We start from the raw sequence: 21,816 nt of genomic DNA on the forward strand, positions 1-21,816 counted from the left end.
CAAAGGTTGAATTTTATGATCTTGGAGATCTTTTCCAACCTTAATCATTCTATCATTCCATTATTTCTTTAACAAATAAGGAAAAGAAACGGTGAGTAAAAGATGGCTGGCTGGTAAACCTGAAGACTGAAGTTGCTTGTTATAACACAAGTAGTAGACATGGGGGATAGCAGCAGGGTAAGCTTCCTTTTTAAGGTGCTATGCTAATGCTGTGATGATACCATGCAGAATATTGGTATATTGGCTGATAGGGACCTGGACCACCTTATTATTCAGACTACAGTTATTTATGTGTGGTGGGAAAGAGGAAAAAAATTATAATGGATGGTCATCCCCAACTCTGTATTGTACATGTATCCTAAAGGGGAAACCCAGTCCTTATCTTTTCCTGAATGAACGTAATTGAGATGATAGTAATATGTAACCACATTACCAAAACTAAGGAGTGCTGTAATACAAACTTCCTCCCTAAATTCTATCATTTCACACAGGTGAACTCTCAGTGAGCCTGTTGCCACAATTCTCCGTGTCTTTCAGTTTCAGGCAGATTTTTACAAATAATCTAGATGTGTCAGATTTTGATTGTATTCTTCTTATTTTAAAAAAATGAACAAAATGCCTTTTAATTAAATACTTGACATGTAACAAAGACGTCACTATATGGTCAATGTGGTCATAAATCTGCTTCTCCCTTTGTAAATAAGCTTTAGTAAGAACTAACTAAAAGGATAAGAAAGGATTTCCACTAATCAGGATTGCTTTCACATGGCTGAATTACACAGAGGAATCACAATGACTAGTCCTGCACTTGCTCTTCTGTCACCAGTGGAGAAATGCACTCATTCCAGTGGAGCAGACAGAAATGGAAGCCACACTCCATTAGCCAGAAAGACAGTCCTACAATCCTTATCCTCTCTAAGCTGCCAAAAGAAGGAGAAAAGTTGTTCTGCCAGCTACCAAATGGAAATGAAGCATCCCGCTAGCAACCATGAAATACTGGTATCCCTAAACCAGAGTCTAATCTTGGTACTACATCAAGGGTTTATAATATGTGACAGTTTAAGGCAAACCCCACATCACTGAATTTAGCAAACAGCATACTATTATTACACTACTCCAAAGGTGGCACACCAATTGGTTGAAACATCTGAACCCACATGAGTCAGCTGTCTCACACTGTAATTATCACCTGCTCTGAGCCAGAGCACGGACACAGTGTGAGAAATAAAGGAGGCTACTGAAAAGTAATATTATTTTCTCTACTACTGAAGCACACTGAAAATTCAAAAATCACTACAGGAAGTGTAATAAAAAAAAAAAAAGAGAGAGAGAGAGAGAACACTAAAATGATTGAATTAACCTTTGTCATGTTTGATTCAATAAAGCTACCTCTTTAGAAATTATCTAAAGCTGCTGGAGTACTTCCAATTTATCAAAGAACTCAGCATCAAAATTATATTGGCAGTAGAGAAATATTTTTAAATATTCCTATCCCATACATATCTCATTTATCCTTCCTCACTTCTAGGATCAATTAACCAAGCTAGAAAAATCAAATTTCAGTTTCACAGAACCTGCCCTTCCCCAAAGATAATTTCCATTGTATCACAAAAATCTTGGTTGCTTTTTAACCTAAGCAATGTTGGGTTTGACTATTGAAACAGAAAAGATCTTCTTTTTTTATTCATAAATATACTCCAGGTAAAAATGATGCATAATCCTTTATAAAACGTTTTCCTTTGCCAGAAAAACATTAAATATCAGAGAAAGTGTCCCCAGACGGATTACAGAATAGCAAATACCTCTCAATGGCATTTTTAGTTTTGTTATTATTGCTTGACAGAGTAAAAATAGAAGTGTCTTCAAAGGTGTCTTTCCCTGGAATAAGCAACTCAGCATAAAGAAAATTTATATGCTGAAAAAGTTACAGTCAATGTATTATGACTGTATATATCATATCTCTTCATTTACAATGTCTTGTCTCTCCTAAGAAAGCTCAGGTTGTAAATTTTTTAGACTTCTATAGCACCTTGCCCAATGGGGCCCTGAATGCAGATTTTGGATGCCCCTTTAAGTATGAGCAATCAGAATTACACAATTGAGTTTGCTGTTGCCTGCAGGAAAAAAATATTTCTGACTTCCTTCAAGGCCAAGCCGTAAGGTTGAATGTTGCAGCTTCAAGCGCAGGAGGCAATTTAGAGCTGTTCCATTTTGTTTCAAATAGTATCTGCCAGGGCTAAAGAGAGAAAAGGACAAATTCCCGAGAGTGTCTTTGTTCCCCTCACTCGGATGAGGGCATTACATCTTCCTATCCCCTTTCTTCATGAGCAGAGTCCCATCTCTCGAACTGAACGTCCTGATTCATCGTGATCTCCCCGATGCCACTTTCATCTGATGTATGATTCACGGCCCTTTATAAAATGTTTTCCCTTGCTAGAAATACATTAAATATCAGGAAACGTGTGCCCAGATGGATTACAGAATGGCAAATAGGTCTCAATGGCATTTTTATTGTTATTTGCCTATTTGCGTCGAAATAGCTCATTTATACCGCTTGCCTCTCCCCTTAACACTAAAGTTTCAAGCGGACCATCAGTTTGCCAAGGTAATGAGTTTTCACAGCCAGGGGAAGGTAAGCGCCAAGGATTATTAATAGTGTTCTTCGATTAGTTAAGGGAAAGATAAATGTGACACCGCCAACAAACCCCCTGAATATCTGATACCAGTGAGGAGTGGGTATCACCTGCCGAAAATAGAAAGAGCGAGAGAGATTATATAAGTGGGGTTCCTACCCCGAGTTCCACCTCTTTTTGACCACCTCCCTATCTCACACCCTTTTCAAGCGTGCTTAGCAGAGATCCAAGTGGTAAGTAGTAAGAAAATGCTCAAACTTCCACAGCAAACGTGGATTCACCAGCTCCTGACAAGAAGCAGGACCTTCGCCCGAAGGAAATCAAACTAGGATATCTTCCATCCTTCCGACCCCATCCCCCTTTCCACAAACAAAAGCTCGGAAACAAAGAGATGCAAATCTCTCAAACACTGAGGAATGGCTTCCCGCAGAGGAGACTTCAAAGGAGAAGATAAGACCATTAAAAAGGAGTAAATAACTGAACACATTGAGGGGGCAATGAGGAGAAAAGGAGGGGAGAAAGTGAAAATAACAAAAGAAAGTGAACGAGAACGCAAGAAAGGACTCGGCGAGCAGAATTTACTGAAATGTCCAGCCGTGAACTGGCAAAAAAACCCTAACATCCAAAACACATAGAGAAATGGCATCTCTCCTGCACACACGATCGCAAGTGATGAGATGAGGCTGCTCTCTTTGGCGTGGTCATTAGAAAGCTAAAGGAAATGTTTCACTCTTTTTGCTAAGGACCACCGTCTTTCTACTTCAGTGTTTGGCGTGCGGGCTTCGTGATGTTCAGGAAACTCTCCCTGAATTGTTTGCCTTTGGCAAGGGTGGGTCGATTTCTACTTAATTTATTTGGTCGTTTACTTAGTAAGAATTTCATCATTCTGGCGCTGGTGGAAGGGGGAGTCGATCTACATGAAAGCTTCTGGGCAGACAACTTGGAAATCCACGGTGTGGATTTTGCAAATAGTTCGGGCAGGAAAACTGGCAAAATCTCAGAGGTAAAGGAAAACGCGTCATTCATCTCTCAGGGATGATGAAAAAAGGTGAAGGGTCGAGTGTGAAACCGCCAATTCGTGAAACGCCTTTTTTATTAGAATAACAGTTTTGACTACGGCTTGGTGTTACAAGCTTCTGGAAGTTTGCTAGTTGTACTTAAACAGGGGCGGTGCTCAGCTTAGAGATGGGCCCCAGTCGCTCTCCCATGCCAGATTCCCAGCTGTCCGCTTTGCAAACCTGTGTGTCGCTGCTTTCACTTTTCTGGCCATGGAGGGTACACGGCTTCTGAGCAAGGGGACAGGGAGCTGAGGGAAATGTTATTTACGCTCTACAGATGGCTCCACCTGATCTGAAGCCTCGTTTTTCTGACACCTCTCACTTTTCGCCTCCACAGCATGATTAGGCCGTAGAGCCCTCACAGATCCGATGACGGAGGGAAAGCTGGGCAGTTCGCGCGTCGTTAGGGATGCGGAGGGAGCCGTCGGGCTCCCATCCCCAGGACACAGACACGGAATGCGCCTCTGGCCGGCTTGCTTGGCATGAGGCTAGTTAACCTGATAGGCGTCTGACAGCACAGCAGGCAGCGCTGCGCATCGCTTCTGCCAGCTACCTGCTTGAGTTACCCCCAGGGCAGCCTTCCAAATGTACTCTGCCTTGTCAGCAGAGCGGGGTTAACACCGAAACACGAGTCACCCGCAACGACAGCATCTTCACTGGCGGGAGGTCAGGTGCGTTCCTGTTGGTAGGGACCTAAAGGGAGGCTCTGTGCCTCCAAGAACGAGGGTACCTCAACAACGGGTTTGCAAAAGGTTCATAAAGGAGAAAAACCTGCGGAGCCTGAGGCCCATCTCCTCTTCAGACCTCACCGATGCTGTACGCAACGAAGGAGGGTGATGCAGTATCGGCGCCACCTGCACTGGGAGCAAGAAGGGATTCTTCTCTTTTCCCTCAGTTAAGAAGAAGTAAAGGAACGCCAATGACATAAGGTCTCGACATTTATCTCTGGCAAATAGTTGTATATTGATTGGTCTACACTTAAATTATGTGTAAAATGGACTAACGACAAGGGTTTAACCTGTTCTACAACGAGGCGTTTTCAACTCAGCCCTCCAAGCTGAACTCCACTAAAGCAAGAGACCCGAGTACGCCGAGTACTGTCTTTGCTGCACCTTTCAACCTCCCACATCCGAAACAAGGGGGGCTGCTGACCCACGTAGGAAGGTGCGTGGAGCTCTTCTGTGGGGCTGCGGTTTATCTCGTTTCAGCGCCCCAGCGCTCAGCCTCTCTTTCCCTGTGGATCAAGGAAGGATGCGTCCAGCCTGGGGAGAGGGACTCGGCTCCCCCATCCATCTCCTTGTTTGTCCTCGGAGAAAACTAGGCATCCCTCATACCTCAGGAAATACACGGAAAAGGGGGGAGAAGGGGGACTTCCAACCAGAGAAAACCGACAGTCCCTCCCACAACGAAGAGACGCTGTTTAAAAAAAGAAAAGGGAAAAAAAAGGGGGGGAGACCCCAATGTCACCTCCTCCTCCGTCCTTCTGCGCTCAGTGGCATGGTAATGATTCACCCATTATAGCTGTACTTGGGCCGCGGAAATAAAGGATGGGGCTTTTACTTTTGAAAGTACAGAGCAATTACTGCAGCGCGACCCGAGGTTCTGCACCAGCCGTCCCCTTTTCGAGGCCGCTCTCCGGCGGCCCCATTCAGAGGAAAGGTGTGATCGTGGCAGCGGGACCGGGCCGTACCCGCTGATCGCGCCCGGGGATCTCGCTGCCACCGCTCTGTCCTCCCCCGTCTCTCCTGGAGCAGCGATGCCAGTATTCCTGCAGAGATCTGCCCTACTACTGGGCCCAAACCTTGGCTATCTCAGCCTAATGGCTCCTGCCCAAACTCTGAGAGCAAGTTGGACTTCTTGCCATATTTCCCTTGAAAAATGGGCACAGATTCTTGGAGAAAAAGAAACAAACCTAGAAAACACATTACAAATCCTAAATCCTTTTTTTTTTTTGATGCTACCGTAGAGTGCCCGGTCCCGCCTGAGAAGCCCACTACCTCACAGGAGCTCCGCACGAGCATGTTGTCACCTTGCATCTCGTTTCGCCATATATCACGGAAGATTCTGCAGCATATTGTGTATTACAAACGGGATCTGTAGGATTCGCAGGCATGTGATAATTAATTCAGCGAGGATGATGCTTAATATGGACTGGCCCGAAAGAAACGAGGTCTAAAAGGAATATGTGTGTGAAGGGGAGGGGGAAGGGAGAAGGGGGAGATGTTTGAAGTGTTTGAACGATAAGGCAAATGTTCAAAAGCTACATTATATTTGCTTCTCGACCTGAAGAGCAGCTTGAAGCTTGGCATATGCTGCAGTTCCTTACTCATCACCGAATATAACGGGTAAAGCTCGTCCTGACTTACTAAAGGAAAAGGCTCTGCTCTGCACCACTAGTTTGTCCACCGCACCCGAGGACTTGACCTTGGCAAAACTCTTTCTCCAGCCGGTATCTCAGCAGACTCTGGCACTGCTCCAGTAAGGCTTAGGCTCCAGCCTCCCAGGGAGCGACCCCCACTCGCGTCCTCCCCCACCCCAGTCCCCTCAAAGGCATCCCCGTGCCCTCTCTTTAGCTGAACCCTCGCGTCTGTGGACTACTTGGTGCTCTGCAAACTGGAGAGCGACAGCCCACGGCACTTATCCACGCAGAGCTATAGAGCTGGCACAGGTCCAGCCTTTCCCGGTGTGCCATCCCCACACAGCACTGCAGCTTTGGTCATATGAGCAGAAATGATGAGAAAAGCACTTTTTAATCTTTTCGCACTTGCTTCCCTGTTCAAACAGTTGCAGGATGGCTATGACTGACGTGCTCAGCGCTGAGGATATCAAGAAGGCTGTGGGAGCCTTTTCAGGTAAGTGCTTTTTTCTTTTTTTTTCTTCTCTCTTTTCCCTCTTTCATCTCTTCAGCTTAGGATAGCAGTGCATTTATTTAAGCTATGGGAAGATTAGAGGAACCGGCTAGACAAAATTTCAAATGAGGATGTGTTTTCAAAAGTGCAGTGAATGCCTCTGACAGGTTTATGAAGTACAAGGCTGCATTCTCAGCAAAGTTGTCCTGCACGTTACAGAGGTGAAATATTTATTTTAAAGGAAAGCAAGCAGTAACAGCAGATAGACGTTGCTTCTACGGAGAGGATACTTTCAAAGGGAACAAAACCCTCGACGAACCACTCTGCATTATATCTTGATGTGGGATGGGAATTCAGCAGTGGATGTCGGCAGCTTCCCACTCACATTGCTGAAATTCAGTTTCAGGTATTACAGAACTCTGTTTCCCATTTCAAGGAGATAAGAAACCGCTCTTGTACTTCCTATGCGGAAACCCCGGGTGGATTTAGCTTTTCGGGATGGAGCAGAAGGCAACAGTAGAGCAAGCGGGTGCACTGCTCGACTGCAGAAGCTCTCTGCAGGGCGAATGGCTGCAGCGGTCCACACTTTCCTCTCAGACTCCTCCGGGTTTCAGATATTCCTTATCCATCTCATTCATCGTGACCCCTAAAACTGACAGCAAACCCTCTTCTCTGTGCTTACAGAGATTCAGGTAGTTAAGGTTGCTTTCAAAGAAACGCTAGAAATCGTGCTCCCGGATGCACGTTCTCCACCCCCTCCCCCAAACTACCTGGCTGACCGCACCAGCCCGGAGAGACGCCTCTGTCTGTCCTGGTCTGTGCGATGACCTTCCCGAACAGACAGAAGCGCAAAACCCGCTGAGCCCGACTCATCTCAGCAGCCGGAGAGTCGAGGGGACTGACAAACTGCTTTGCTCAATTGAGCAGCTGTTTTACTCATTAGCTTCCATTGTCCTATGGCCATCTCCAAGTCTCGGAGCAGATGCAATTAGCAGCAAGTAATGACAGATCTCAGCCAGGCAGATCACGAAAGACTGAGCTTCCTTAATTTTATGTAATGGGAAAATTTAATGCGGCGGGAATAAGAATGCACGGGGAAGGGGAAAAAAAGTCCACCGCAGGTTTTGGAGGTCACTGTATCGGATTTCTAATCCACATCACAGTCATTACACTACCTGGGTGGGACAAAAGCGGGTGCGGTTAAAGGACAGGAGAGGTGGAGCAGGTAAACTCATTTATCTCGGCTCCGATTTCAAGGGCTCCGGGTTGTTTAGGTTTTTTTTTCCTCCCCGGAGACCGTTCCTCACAAGGTCTTGCAGGCAGCGCGCCGTGCAGCACTCCCTTGCAGGATCTGAGCTCACACACCACGATTGCACGTACCTTTTAGCGGTTGAAGTGCAACACTGATTTCTAGTAAGTCTCCAGGAAAAAAACGAAACAGAGCTGAAATAGTCGTGTGTTCTGAAACACTTCTCGCAATGCTAGGCTCCATGGTTGAGCAAGAGCTTTTTTGGGGGTTGTTTTTTTCCCAAGGGTGGAAATGTCAAAAAGTGACAGCCATGTAACAGTCAGAGCCTGCCCTCAAATGTCTGTTCTGACTTAAAACTTATCAAAAATAAAATAAATAAAAAATGTTTAAGGCACTGAAATGAGACTAAGCAGGTTAGAACTCAGCTCCCAACTCTATCACAGACTTCTTGTATGACCTTGAGCAAGTCTCGTACCCCTGTAGCTCAGCTCTTCATTTGCAAAACGGAGGCATTGCCCCTCTCCCCCTGCGTTTATTTCCATTAGCACCTGTGAAGCATGGACGACTACACTGCATACAGTGTCACATCCAGCTCCTACCACAGCTGGGCTCGACTGTTCCTCCCAGGACAGGACAAAGAGCAGCATGGAAAAAAAAAAACCACGGGTGTGGGTTGCTGTACGTTTCAATTATTTTTCTAAGCATTTCTCTGGTTTTCATCTCTTATAGCGGCTGAATCTTTTAACTACAAGAAGTTTTTCGAGATGGTAGGATTGAAAAAGAAGAGTCCAGAAGATGTGAAGAAGGTTTTTCATATTCTTGATAAAGATCGAAGTGGCTTCATTGAAGAGGAAGAACTGAAGTAAGTAAAGATACATCCTTTCTCTAATAACCCCACCTTAAGAGTCTAATTCCCTGTGGGGTTGGTTTGTTTGTTTGTTTGTTTGGTGGGTTTTTTTGGGGGCGAGTTGTTAACAAGAATCTAGGTAATAACATACAATTCAAGCTCTTGACTAGTATTTGTGTGCAATGTGAGCTGTTTGCTAAGCATATGATCTTAAAGTGTGTTGGAGATATGTAGCTGTAACTTCGATTGTAGGATGCCTGAAACACATGAATGGTCAATACCTTACAGATAGTTCTTCAGCCAAATGCAGTTTCAGAGTAAAGTGCTTCTCCTGAATGTTAAAGAAGGTCAGGAACAGAAGATACAACCCTGGATTCCAACTTGCATATCAAATCAGTGGTAAAAAAAATATGCAGTGTAACTGCTCTGGGAAAAAAAAAACAACCCAACTTTCCTTTTTTCCTTGCCTCCTCTTCAGGTTTGTACTGAAGGGCTTTACCCCAGAAGGAAGAGACCTATCAGACAAAGAAACGAAGGCTCTCCTGGCTGCTGGAGACAAGGACGGTGATGGTAAAATTGGCGCTGAGGGTATGTGATTAGAGGAGTAAACTTTGACAGTAACATTCGAATATTACTCTTATATACAAGAACTGAGAAAACCTAGGGATCACTGGGGGCTGTGACCTTCTGAAGGACACAGTTTGGGTTTAATGAAATGCCAAGTCCTGCTACATTTGCCATGCCTTGCTTGGAGGCTTTTAGGGAAGAGGATCGGAGTTCTGACACTAGAGGGGGCAAGAATTCACAGAACCCAGGCTGTGGTTCAGGCACAATACAGCGCAGGACTAAGTACCCATCCAAATTCTAGTTCAATTAGTTTAATTTGTCTGTTATCAGTGGAGTGAGGATCAGGACACTTCAATTTCAAAGGTCCAGGCTCGACTATAAAACTTAGAAAGAAAAAAAGCTGGGTACCAGCATTTCTGCTTGATTAGTTAGCAGGAAAGTAATGCATGACTTAGCAAAGCAATGCTCTTAAAATTCAAAGCACACCCATTTTGCTACAGACTTTCTATACAATAACAGTCTATCCAGCTTATGCTAGTGTTTATGTGGGTCTTCACAGCTAAGAAAGCTTGTCACTCCCTTTTACTGAATATGAGAAATACAAGAAAAAAACAACTTTTCCTCTCCTGCAAAAAACTACTCCTGTTTACTATTCCCCCTTTGGATGAATCAGTTTAGCTCATATAAAAAGTTTTTCCTTTTTCCTCTTTCTGGGAGGTGAGAGTGAGTGACACACATTGGAAGAGACATGAAGAGATGCGATTCTGAACTAAAACTTTCCTCATTGCAGAAGATAGTAGAAGTTTGTGGCCAGAGTACTAAGTCACCTAGAAGCAGGCAGTTGCTAAGTTTTTGCCATATTGATAAGCCGTATCATAAGTTAAAATCTAAAAAAATACCTAAAATGCTCATATCTCTCTGTGTTATCTAATCTCTGGGATTTGTAAAAAGATGGAATTAAAAAAAAAAGAAACAAAAAGCAAAAAGCAAAACACAGTAAACTAACATACTCTCTAATTTAGAAGCTGAAAAAATGACACACAACATCAGCCACTGACATATTAGTCAGGTGATACATTAGCTGAACTGCCCATTCATAGCACATTGGCATATCAGTGACTATGCCCCTGTTCCTAGACCAAAGTCTCTTAATTTCTCAGATTATGACTACAGTATGGTTGCAGAGGAGCAGTTGTGCAGCATTTCGGGGAGGCTCCTGCTAAACTTTAGCAGCACTGCTGAATCCAATATGGGTATAATTATTTGAAATTTCATTATAATATAATTTTATTCATTATTCTTTATTATATGGGTCTTCCTTATACACATTAAAATTAGTGATTAATAGTACTACTGGGCAAGATTTTCAAAAGAATACCTAATCCAGGTAAGTAAGCTTATAGCTGATTCACCAACCTCACATTAGATAAATTTTCAGCTATTCCAGAAGACTGCAAGCCAAATCAAAATCAGTCTCAACTGGAATAAAAGAACTATATTGCAGAATGATTTTGGCTTATATGAGAGAATACAGCATTAATATTTTTACTTAAGATTGACCACTTTTTTCTTAAAGTTGAAACAATGCCTGAAAGCCAATACATTGTAATAAAGCAATATGAAATGCCTCTTCTCCTTATCTCTGTCTTCTACAACTTTTATTGTTCCTTAACTTTGAAATGGAATTACTCTCAATTTACACTTGATAATGAGAAGAGAATGATGTGCCTTTTTCTTCTGCTTCTTGTGACTATATCTCTATCGTACAACACTACGAAGTTTCTTTTCTATTTCTTAAATTTGACTTCAACAGCAAATTGTTACACCAGAAATGCTTGAAATACATTCCCCATTTGGGACTGTGCCCAAAGGATGAGGAGGACAGACACTTCTCAGCTTTTCCTTTGGTTCATAAATCCAGTTCCAGAATATAACCACATAGGTAAATAAAACATAAAGTCACGAATGTACATTGCATTCATATTCAGCATTGCAATGCTGTATTTTTGTTGCAAACTGTTTGTTTCCCGGTAACTGAATTGTCAGGCATCCCTTTTACCCCTTGTTTCAAGCACCAGCTTCAAACAACACTATATGGTCACAAGCATGCAGCCTTTCACAGGGGTTAATGTTAATTCTCCAGATGGCCCTTGAACGCTGTCCCTCAGGAGCCCAGAGCAGTTGTAAGAACTGATCTTCAGGGATTTCTAACACCACACAGCCAACTTTGTCAGATATATCACCACAAACATTAATCCCAACCTAATCAGCCTTCTTCTAGCTAGGGTCTCACATTACAAATTTCTTCTTAAGTCTCTCGCTTTAAACCTCTTCTCATTCCTGCAAGACCATTCAGCTCTGAAATAGTTTCACCAGTTTACCTCTTGTCTGATCATGAGTTCTAGCTTGTGGTTGATGTGCCAGTTTCAAACAATTGAAAACTTGAAGCCAGTTCATGTAAGACATGATCATCTTCTGTGTGGTGTCAAACCCCCACCATACCCCACCAATGTGGACAGATGATGATGAATATGAAAAAAGCTGCAGGTCCAGGCCAGGTTACCTAATAATGCTACCAACATTAGCTTCCAGATTGGACTGGAAAGTGATGCTGAAGCAGCTCTGCACGCTCAGGAAAATATTTATAAGAAAGAGGAGAAAAGAAAATTAAAATTTCTGCTCATAATGTTGGTTTTAATCTATTTTGTGTATTAGCATTGGACATGCAAGTCATGCCTTTCAGTTTCTTGATAACAATAGACTTGAGAATGTACATAGAGACTTTTCAAAGATCATGCACTGTAGGCAGAACAAATCCAAATTTTTATCCCAGTAAATCAGAATCTTTTCCTTATCACAGCTCAACTCCCGCAAATATTCTTAAGCGTTTCAATTATTTCCTTTAAATGTTGTAAAAATGTGACATCAAGCATTCAAAATTACAACTGTTAAGTCATGACCTCGTCACAGGTAAAAGTCATGACAAAAATGAAGAGTCTTTTGGTAGTCCTCCATTTTTTATCCCACTTTGCGCCCTTGTATCTTACATAACAAATTACTGTCAGTCATTACTTATGAAGTTTCCTAAACAGATTTGCTATTGCAAAGATAATATAAAAAACATAATCTGATGAGAGAACTCGTGAGCCTACAACATGTTCTTTGTAATTACATCTGTCATACTAGAGGGTATGCATTAGGCTGGTATATACTACTAAACTGTACTGAACACAGTGAAACAATCCTCACCTAAGTCAGAGCTTTGACACAAGACAGTTAGTAAATTATGTTACGTGACAAAATAGTTTAAATGCTCGTAATTTAAAGCTATTATTTGTGCAAAGAAAGACATAATTTTATTTGGAAGGATAACTACAACTGGAAACGAGGATGTAGTCAATCACAAGGATTCCCTTACTAACAGGTCACAGGCAATAAACATTTACAAGAATGACCAACAGGCAGGGGCTACTATATACAGTGCCTTATCTCAGAAGTTTTTCGTACATGAATACCCTTTGTAGCAGTGCCTCCACAAGCCACCTGTGGTTGGGCTAGCCTTCATAAGAAAACAGTGAACTAATTTACAAGATTATTCAACTGGAACATCTTTGAAATATTTAAAGTATATTGAAAATCCTGGGGAAAGTATAAATCATGTAGCAGTTATTCATGAAGGAGTATTTTATGGTTTGCTGGCTATCAGAAAGTACCTATGAAATATATTGCCATTAAGTGATTATATCGCTATCAAAATGTACTATAGAAAATATTTGGCTGCAAGTCTGAATAGCCTTTTCCAAATATATTCTATAGATACAAATTATTATAAAAAAGATTTAATTTAGCTGTAGCAAGAATGACAATTTTTTCTAACAGTATACACATAGTTAGTTTTCCCTTTTGCAAAGGTCTCATCCATTGCAGTTCACGTTTCTCCCTGCAGGATTTATTCACACAGTGATTTAATAATTATACCCTTTCTCCTTTTCTGCCCAGAATATTCAGGGTGTCTATCACAAGCACTTTATGTTATCTCTTAAATTCAGTTTGCAACACTTTCGATCTATGTACCCACCATGTACAGGATTTATACATGTTTTGTGTTAACTAATCTGCATTACTAATCCTAATTTGGATTTACATCTTTCAAAACGATGGATAAATTGGAATTAGTTTAAACACTCTGACACTTTTATTTCTCAGTCTGGTTTGTCAGCATTTGGCAACATTTTTTGGACATGTCATCAAGTGCTGTCTGTTTGCACACAACAGTCAGTTAACATCTCACTGGTTCATAGTCTAGCATTTTTCAACTGAACACTAGAATATTCTTTAAAATGCCTAATTTTCACCTTCTATCTTTCTTAGCTGCCAGACATTACTCTTCACTATGTCAAACTTCAGTGATTTTTTTCTTGAGCCTTTACAGACGACTGCCTCCCTTATTTGTCATTTTCCTCTCAGCTGATTATGTTAAACCCATAAACCACTCTCTCTGCATACCCTCTAATCCCTTTATCATCTTTGTTGCCCTTCTTGGGATTCCCTCCAGTCTGTCATTTTTAACACACCGAGGCACATACAACCGTGCAAGGTATTCTCATGTGTAACCGCTCCAAGGTTAGATGGAGTTAGGAATTATAACCAGCCAGCTATTCACTGGGATACAAATGTGCTTTTTCCATGCTTTATCTCCCTGCTGAAAGGCATTATGTATACTAAAGCATAAAATAACCCCAAATTGCACATAGATACATTTATGTAAATATTATGGATGTAACACTAATAAAAGCCACAGGGTAAAGTCCTGGCCCTCTGAGACCACAGAAATTTTTCTCATTCTCAACAATATGGTCAAGATTGCTACATAGGTTGGTACCAGCCTTCTGGTTTCGTAATTTGTCATTTTCAGCCAATTTGGCATTACAAAATTGAGTTTAAATGCAATATGATTATAATATAGGCAATACTTTGAAAGACTCATTAATGATTCTCTTTGCCAAACTCTGATATAAAGGAAATTTATCTTACTGCAAGATTAAATTTCCAGTTCTTGCCTTCATCCCATTGAGATTTACAAAGGAATAACAGGGAACTAATCAAGTTCTTCAGATGAATAGCAGTGGACGGTCCTGACAGTCTGGCATGTATAGCATTTCTCCCTTACCCTCAAAAATCCTTTCATTTCACTGTAAGATTTCCCAAGTCATACTTTCCCTTTAATTAACTTGGATTTCTTTGCTCTTCTGTTATTGTGATGTTTTTGCTACAGCAGTGACTCTGTAATCATTGTAATATGCTTCCTCCTTCTTTATATTTTCTTTTTTTAATATTTTTAAAAATTCTTTCCCTTCTCCAGAATTTGCAACTCTGGTGGCTGAATCATAAAGGCTTTGACCAATGCAAACCCTTCACCCATCCTTCACTGCCCAATTCCAACCACCTCCTGCTGACTGCTTTGGCTCCTGTTCTATTTATTTATGTTATTTTATACTCCAGCTCTGTTCTCTGCAATCCTGCAACTCTGTAATTGTGCTGAAAGATACTGTTAAAATAATAAAGGTCACATCAATCTGGGCTTTCTTCTCTCTCACTACAACTTGTTTCTTATTTTGTGTAGGCTTGGCACACACTGAGAGAAAATGTTACTCTTTTTTGCTGACACCCCTGCTGCTTTATCCCTAGCTAGGGTAAAGTGGGAAGAAATTTAAAAAATTATTTGGGATAAAACATGCATATAATGAATCATTCAGTCCAAGTTCTGAACTGTGGCAAAACTGACTGTATTATTTTTAAGCTATCCCTGCTAAATGGGTGCATACTCATAGCCTGGAAAATCTCTAGTGATGGAAAATCTCTAGTGATGGCAATTACCCAACTTAATTTGGCAGTTTGTTCTTTCAACTTAATCAGTGTTATAGCTAAAAAGTATTTCCTAATATTTAACCTACATCTCTCTAGCTGCAGTTTGGTGATCAGTAAATTGATCCTTGTCTGTATAATTTGTTAAATTTGCCCGGTCCAGGAGAAATTTGGGATAAAAGGTTTGACAGGAATATCAGTTGGTGCCAGTCATACATCGAGATAACTTCACAACCTATTAAAAAGCAGTCACTTCTAAAACACAGGGCATGTTTACTAGCAGCATTACACAACTATCTAGGACAGTAAGAATGGAATATTCACAAGAAACAACAATACGTATTTCAGGAAAAGGGACACCAAGATTCAGGTGTGATGCTGCTGTTGACATTCCCTCTGTTAAAACACTAAATCAAAAAATCCCACCAAAAAACATTTATTCTAACATTTACCAGAGAAGTGACTATCTTCTTTGAAGTTACATATAAGAAACTGAGACTCAAGCTAAGGAAATTACTAGACTAGAGTCAGCCTATGGCATAGCTCAAGGAAATTACTAACTAACAGTAAGCCTATGGCAGAGCTCAACACTTTTTTCCTAAATCCCGTTCAGTGACTTTGGCACCAAGTTCATGCTTTTCACCTCTGTCGTCGTTGTTGTTGTTGTTGTGTTGCTTTTAAAGCAAAGATTAAAGCAGGGGGAAAATCCTTTTAGGCAACATCTTCCCCACATCTTGACAGAACATTGATTACTACTGCAATAAAAAGGAAGGATATTTTCCATTTCTGCGTTCCAAATGAATCCCTGCAGCAATAATACCTTATTCGATTTAGATTTATTATCACTAATTTAGCACAGACAAAAAGATAAGGCTGAAACCCTGTCACCATCACACTGTAGAGAACACATCCTCTGCCACAGCGATTACCCAATGCTACTCGGGAAGCCAATAAATTCTCCCTAAAGCCATTGTAGATTTTCACTCAGTAGTAACTTGCAAGGAAGACTTTTTGCTGAAGCTGCTGTGCGTTAAAAAGAAATCCTTTGGTTTTGCACAATGTATATACGGTTCTGAAGGATGTATTGATTTTTAAGTATTCTAAATAAAGCAAAAGAAAATGGATTGCAGTCGAGCGAGTTTATTTATTGCTTTTCCTCGGCAGCTGCTGACCTCACGTGGCAATAAAGCGCCATTACAGGAGCACACAAGGCTACGGAAAAAGCATCAGGAACTCCGCCGTTGCAGGAACGTGAACGAAGATCCATGGAATTCGAGAATCGACATAAAAATCACTAAATAAACAAAGCCTTTTATAGTCCCTTCCTATTCTTTGAAGCTGCAAGGATTTGTATTTCAATGCTTCACTGGATGGCATGAAAGCTGAAATTTTATCCAGGGCTTTAACAAAAAAATAGGACAACAGAACAAATAGGAAAATAAACAGAGCCACTAATGAGTCTAAAAAAACATATTAGTATGTTTCACATATTAGTATGTGAAATAAAGCAAGTTACAACAATATTAATGGGAATATTTCACTAACATAGAAGTCTGAAGACCTCAATGATCCCTGTTTCAGTCTTTCTTCACATTATTCCCTCAATCACTCTGGAACAAGCAACACCGAGTGCCTAATTTGGCCTGAAAAATTTCAGCTATATAGTAATGGATAAGACGAAAAGAAATATCTCCCACTTTCAAACTGGAAAAGTTGCAATGGGTAGAGAGACCTCCAAAATACCATTTTTACTTTTCATGGTGACAGTACTTGATATTCTAAACATGCATTTGGTCAGTTCAAATATACAAATATCTGGTGTAATCAGATCCTATACTCAAATTCTGTATTCTGAGATCTTATAATCAGAATTCTCAAAAAATCTATTTTAACCCACTTTTTTCCCCTAACTGCATTTTAAATTAAAAGTTCAAATTGTAGTATTTCATGTCTCTGATACTAAAGAAAAAAAAATTCAAATACATGTGTGATATAAGTAAATCTCTGCCGAGAGACAAAATTACTGTTTTATCAATTATCATCAAACTATTATTTTTTTCACTGCTGAGTCTTCAATGTTTCTCTTAAATTCTTACTTTTCCCATCCAAGTTTCTGCCAAACCTTCTCCAAATCTTGAATTGTCCTATTTCCAATTTAAAAAATTTTCATAATTTTCTTGGTAGGTGGAAGTTATCTAGTTGTAACTCAAAATGCAGCAAATAAATGCAAAACTTTGTTATGACAAAATAAGAAAACATTCTATACACAAAATATTAAATTATTCATTTTCGTATTGCTCTTATTTTAATAAGACTGCCACAGAAACTGCTGTAAAGCCTGAAGAAAGCAGAATTTCCTACAAAATTTAATCAGGCTTTCAGCAGAGTGTGGATTATAGCACGCTTGACAAATAAAAAAATCCACATTACCCCACAATGTACTATTTTGTGAAGAAAGGTGGTTTAGTTTTCATATGCATAAGCAAAGGAGCAAATTTGCTTTTTCCCACAAAACAGTTACCTTAATTTTCTTAATTGGCATCTTACATCTTCTTCTTTGCCCTGAACAATAAGTGTTCCGTAATTATCTTCCCTGTTGTAACACAGAAGTGATGAAAAAAAAAAGACTTCAGCCATCATGTTGAAGACAAATTTTAAAATAATCAATACACATCCTTTCCTTAGATTCATATCCAATGGTTTGTAATGAGAAACAACTGGATGACATAAAATATGTTTACAGATTAAAAAAACAGACCCTACTTGTTCATGTTGGTATTCTATATTGCTAGGGAAGAAATACAGCTCATGCTCAGCTACAACTCAAAAGGAAGAATAACCAAATCCTCAAGTCATAGCTAAACCATCACCTCCTGACATTAGCATTTTAACAAAAAGGGTTTGTATCAACAGACCATCACCAACTCTTAAGATTTTTCCAATCACCATTTACCATTACTAAATCTTTAATCAACAAATGCATAATAGTTTGTACTTTAAGGGTCGTGCCAAGCTCTTAATGGAGTTTCATGGATCAGCAATTTCCCACATGTCTTATTTTGGGAATCAATGGACTGGAGGCCAAACACCTGTTCACTTCGTAGAAGCTGAGTTAGGATTTATATTTACAGTCTATTCACCAGTCCTGAGCTCAACACTGTCTAATGTCCTGCAATTGCTTCCACACTTCAATCACTGTTGTTTGCTTCTTTTGCCTTTTCTAATTAAACTAAATACTTTTGAAGACTGGTAATGCAGTTCATGTTCTCCTTTCCTGCAACACACATAAGAATTTTAGCAAAGCCTCTGTGCCGTAGCATCTAAACATTAACAACATTCTGTCCAAAACAGAGTTAACATTGTTACAGAATTAAAAACTGCAGCATTGCACAATATTTACAACAAGCTCTGCCTTAACAAAATAACATAAAAAATTATGCCTAAAGGTTCACCGAAGTCACAAATTAACCCACAAAATTCTTATTAATGAGCATAATGCACAAAACAACTCCATTTCATTAAAAAATCCTAGACTGAGATTTAAATGGTTGGCAGATAAAGAACCCATTCTTTTATTTACAAATCAATTGCAAATCAATTTCAATCAATTCCAGCTGAGGTTAAAGCACACATTGAGGTTGTTCTAACACCACTCGGGAGCCACGGGTAACACAGATAGCAGAGCCCAGGCTTTAGCATATGCTGGTGATTAAAATACCTCCTCTTCTAGGTCCTGGGCTCGAACCTGAGCTGCTGCTTCTTCATTCTGAGAGAGCATTTTAGCAGAGCTCTCCAAAGAGACACACCCTTTAGAAATCCCTGACTGTCTGACTGCGGGATCTTCTAATGTGGGATAGTTACTTAACAAGGGGAGAAGTACATTTCTCGTTATTGCTCTTAACAAAGTAACAAAGCTTAACAGAGGGTGATGCACTTTTAAGGACAGCAAATATAAATATAGATACCAGAGTCCCTTCTACAGCCACTAGAAAGACAGAAGGGACTGCATGAACTACAACAACAAATGGATCACACAGTCTAAATATAAATACTGAAAGGCCTATGAAACTAATAGGAAAGCCTAAGCTAATGACCCCGTGCAACATGCAGCTAGAAAAGATGTTTCTTTCATAAACTCATTCAGTCCCCCACCTAGAAAAACCTAAGTGAAAGGATCTTGTCTGAATCAGATTGTGCAACTCATATCACAACTAGAGTTTTTAATTCCAGGAGATGCTTTGTGAGCAGTTAATGGTTTATGTAAAAAAATACAGTTGGTTTCACTGGTGTTACAGTAGCACAAAACAGGCATTAAAAATGGATACTTAGGCTTTCAGTTGGTAAGAACACGGTAACTCTCTATTAATGTGGACTTTGATTAGATATTAGGAAGAAATTCTTTAATTAAGCAGGTTGCCCAGAGAAGCTGTGGATGCCCCAACCCTAGAAGTGTTCAAGGCCACGTTGGATGGGGCTCTGAGCAACCTGGTGTCCCTGCCCATGGCAAGGGGGTTGGAATGAGATGATCTTTAAGGTCCCTTCCAGCCTAAATCATTCTATGACTCTAGATAGGTCATGAGAGGCTCAGGATCAGATGTTAAAGGCTTAACCATTAATTGCTGGAGGGAAGGTCCATGGGTTGCTGAAAATCCAAATGGTTCAGAAATATTTTCAAGTTTTGGAAACTTGGCCTGAAAGAATTTTTTAATTATAACATTTAATTGTTTACAAATTCTTTTTCCTGTGTTTTCACAATGCAATGCAATTTTAAAAGTGTATCACTAGAAAGATGCTAAAATATATAGGTAATAGCAAATTATCTCACAGTTATTACTTTTTTAATATAAAGAGGAATAAGAATTATGTAGCTATGCTAATTTTATGCTTCCTTCTGCAGATGAATGAAGATTTTCTGTCTTAAAAACATTTGCATTCCTCTCCTTTAAAGCAATTTTCAATTTTGCTGGATACAGCACAATTGCATCTACTCTTTCAGCTGCAATGGGTTGTTGAAACTGAGCTATTGCCCAGCACCTCTCTTAGTCAGACAGCTGAAATCAGAGGTTAGGGGGAAAAAATAAAGATTTTATGTCATTGTAATGCAAGTCTCCTTTTAGGTTTGCTGCAGTCAGTGTTCAATTATGTTCTGTAACAACCTCCATTACTAAAGCCAGTGTTTTGCTGTTCCTCTCTGCATATATTAACTTCCTTGTTCACACGTGAAAGCCTTCTTAGCAAAGCAGAGTCTTAAGAGACAATTGCCCATAGATTTAATGAGCCTACATCTTTTGGGGGCTGTTGAGGATCCTAACGTTCAAATGCATCTTCATTTTGAATGCTCAAAAGAGAGGTAACTGATACAATAGAACTTAAATGATTTCTCACTGAAGGTCTGATAGGTCAAAATTAACCCAAAATTCCATCTACTCTATTGAATACAAAACACAGAATAAGTAACAGTGAAGGGCTCTCATGTAATTTTTATCCTATTTTTACAAGCTCTGAATCCTTCTCGTTCAGAATTTTTATCAGTTCACTGTGTAGCCCAGAAGTTTAAGACTTCATCAGAAGCAGGAACCAAAGGCCTACAGCTGTAGGAAGAAAGCCACAAAGATTTTGACCAGCAAAGCTCAGCAGCAAATGGGAAGGAAGTACCTGGTCTGAACAGCTACTGGGAAGGCAGGAGCGGGAGCCTTGCTTTTGAAGTAGGAAATAAACGGACAGAGAGCTCTGAGACAGAGGCCAGAGGGTGAACTGAAATTCAGGGTCTGAGGAAAAGGAAATCCAGTGCAGCAGGAAGGATTGGAGATGATTAGAGTGAGGATTTGAAAAGCTTAGAACAGAAGACATTTTATTATAATATAAATTCATTGTAATAAATTGACCTTGAAAAGAAAGAACATAATTAAGGTGAGAAAGTTTGTGCCTAAAAATTTAACCTGCTATAAAAGTGAAGAGGATAGAAAACAGTGTTGTAAACTTCTGAAAATCCAATAAGGAGTCTCAAAGATTTCTCTTCTTCCTCCATTAAAACTCCAAGTCCCGGAATCACATGGCTGACACTTAGTCTTCAGCAAAGGGAAAAGCATTCTAGCTGTCATGCCTGCAGGGAGAACCTTGAACATTCAAATCCTAAAAGCACAAACAGAATATAAAGCAAAACATAAACTTTTATTTTTTAATAAATCTCATTATTTTATTTGAATGTAATCCGTCTCGCAGTTTTTAACACAAGACATAGCATTAGTGTAAACCGAGCAGCTGCTTTTTAAGCAGACAGCAGCTAGAGATCCAAAAAAAGACTCCCAGCTGCTATCATAGTCCTCATCACCACATAATGACTGGCGAGCTGGAATTGTGGGTAGCTCATTTAAAGCTGTCACGTATTCATATATTCTCTGTTTGGCAGATTAACCCCTTCCCCGTGATGCAGGAGCGTGCTCGATGCTCACTTACCAGCATCCAATCCCCCTGTGCACGGCTCTGTGCAAAGGAGCATGACACAATTGCTCCAATAACAGCACTCACAGCTGAGAAAGGCTCAGGCCACACACAAGGCCACAGCAAGCCCTCAGTCTGTCACAGACTATCCCCCATGGAGAGATCCAGACAACTTTCTGTATGAAGTTCCGGTTCCCCGATCAACTATCCACATCCAATCCTTTGGGGTATATTGTTAAAAAATAAGTAAAGACTTTAGGGTTTGCTCCCAGCACTTTTCCTTAGCTTCCACGTGCAAGAACAAGAA

General features: G+C 40.3%; 2 protein-coding genes across 15 annotated transcripts in view; one reads left to right on the forward strand and one right to left on the reverse strand.

Annotated features, from left to right (window-relative positions):
* NCF4 (neutrophil cytosolic factor 4) overlaps positions 1-21,816 on the reverse strand; it is a 56,290-nt gene that overhangs the window by 30,503 nt on the left and 3,971 nt on the right. The window lies entirely within an intron of this gene.
* On the forward strand, positions 2,781-16,270 carry PVALB (parvalbumin). Of its 4 annotated transcripts, none has more exons than XM_032689547.1 (5): positions 2,781-2,866; positions 6,476-6,543; positions 8,519-8,651; positions 9,115-9,224; positions 16,233-16,270. In XM_032689547.1, the coding sequence occupies exons 2-5, from the start codon at positions 6,483-6,485 to the stop codon at positions 16,253-16,255; spliced, it is 327 nt and encodes a 108-aa protein (XP_032545438.1). In that variant the 5' UTR covers positions 2,781-2,866; positions 6,476-6,482; the 3' UTR covers positions 16,256-16,270. The 4 variants fall into 4 exon arrangements, with proteins under 4 accessions (XP_032545438.1, XP_032545435.1, XP_032545436.1 ...); XM_032689544.1 differs by lacking the exon at positions 16,233-16,270 and adding an exon at positions 14,566-16,192 and having other exon boundaries at positions 2,785-2,866; XM_032689545.1 differs by lacking the exons at positions 2,781-2,866; positions 16,233-16,270 and adding exons at positions 5,782-5,800; positions 14,566-16,192.

The sequence above is a fragment of the Chiroxiphia lanceolata genome, chromosome 5 (assembly GCF_009829145.1).
Source record: "Chiroxiphia lanceolata isolate bChiLan1 chromosome 5, bChiLan1.pri, whole genome shotgun sequence".
NCBI classification, from domain to species: domain Eukaryota; kingdom Metazoa; phylum Chordata; class Aves; order Passeriformes; family Pipridae; genus Chiroxiphia; species Chiroxiphia lanceolata.

Bases quoted from the DNA above. Each gene is read 5' to 3' on its own strand.
- PVALB (XM_032689544.1), top strand. From the start codon at position 6,483: ATGGCTATGACTGACGTGCTCAGCGCTGAGGATATCAAGAAGGCTGTG. The intron at 8,652-9,114 runs GTAAGTAAAGAT...CCTCCTCTTCAG, and splicing joins ATTGAAGAGGAAGAACTGAA to GTTTGTACTGAAGGGCTTTA. The intron at 9,225-14,565 runs GTATGTGATTAG...TCCCTTCTCCAG, and splicing joins TGGTAAAATTGGCGCTGAGG to AATTTGCAACTCTGGTGGCT.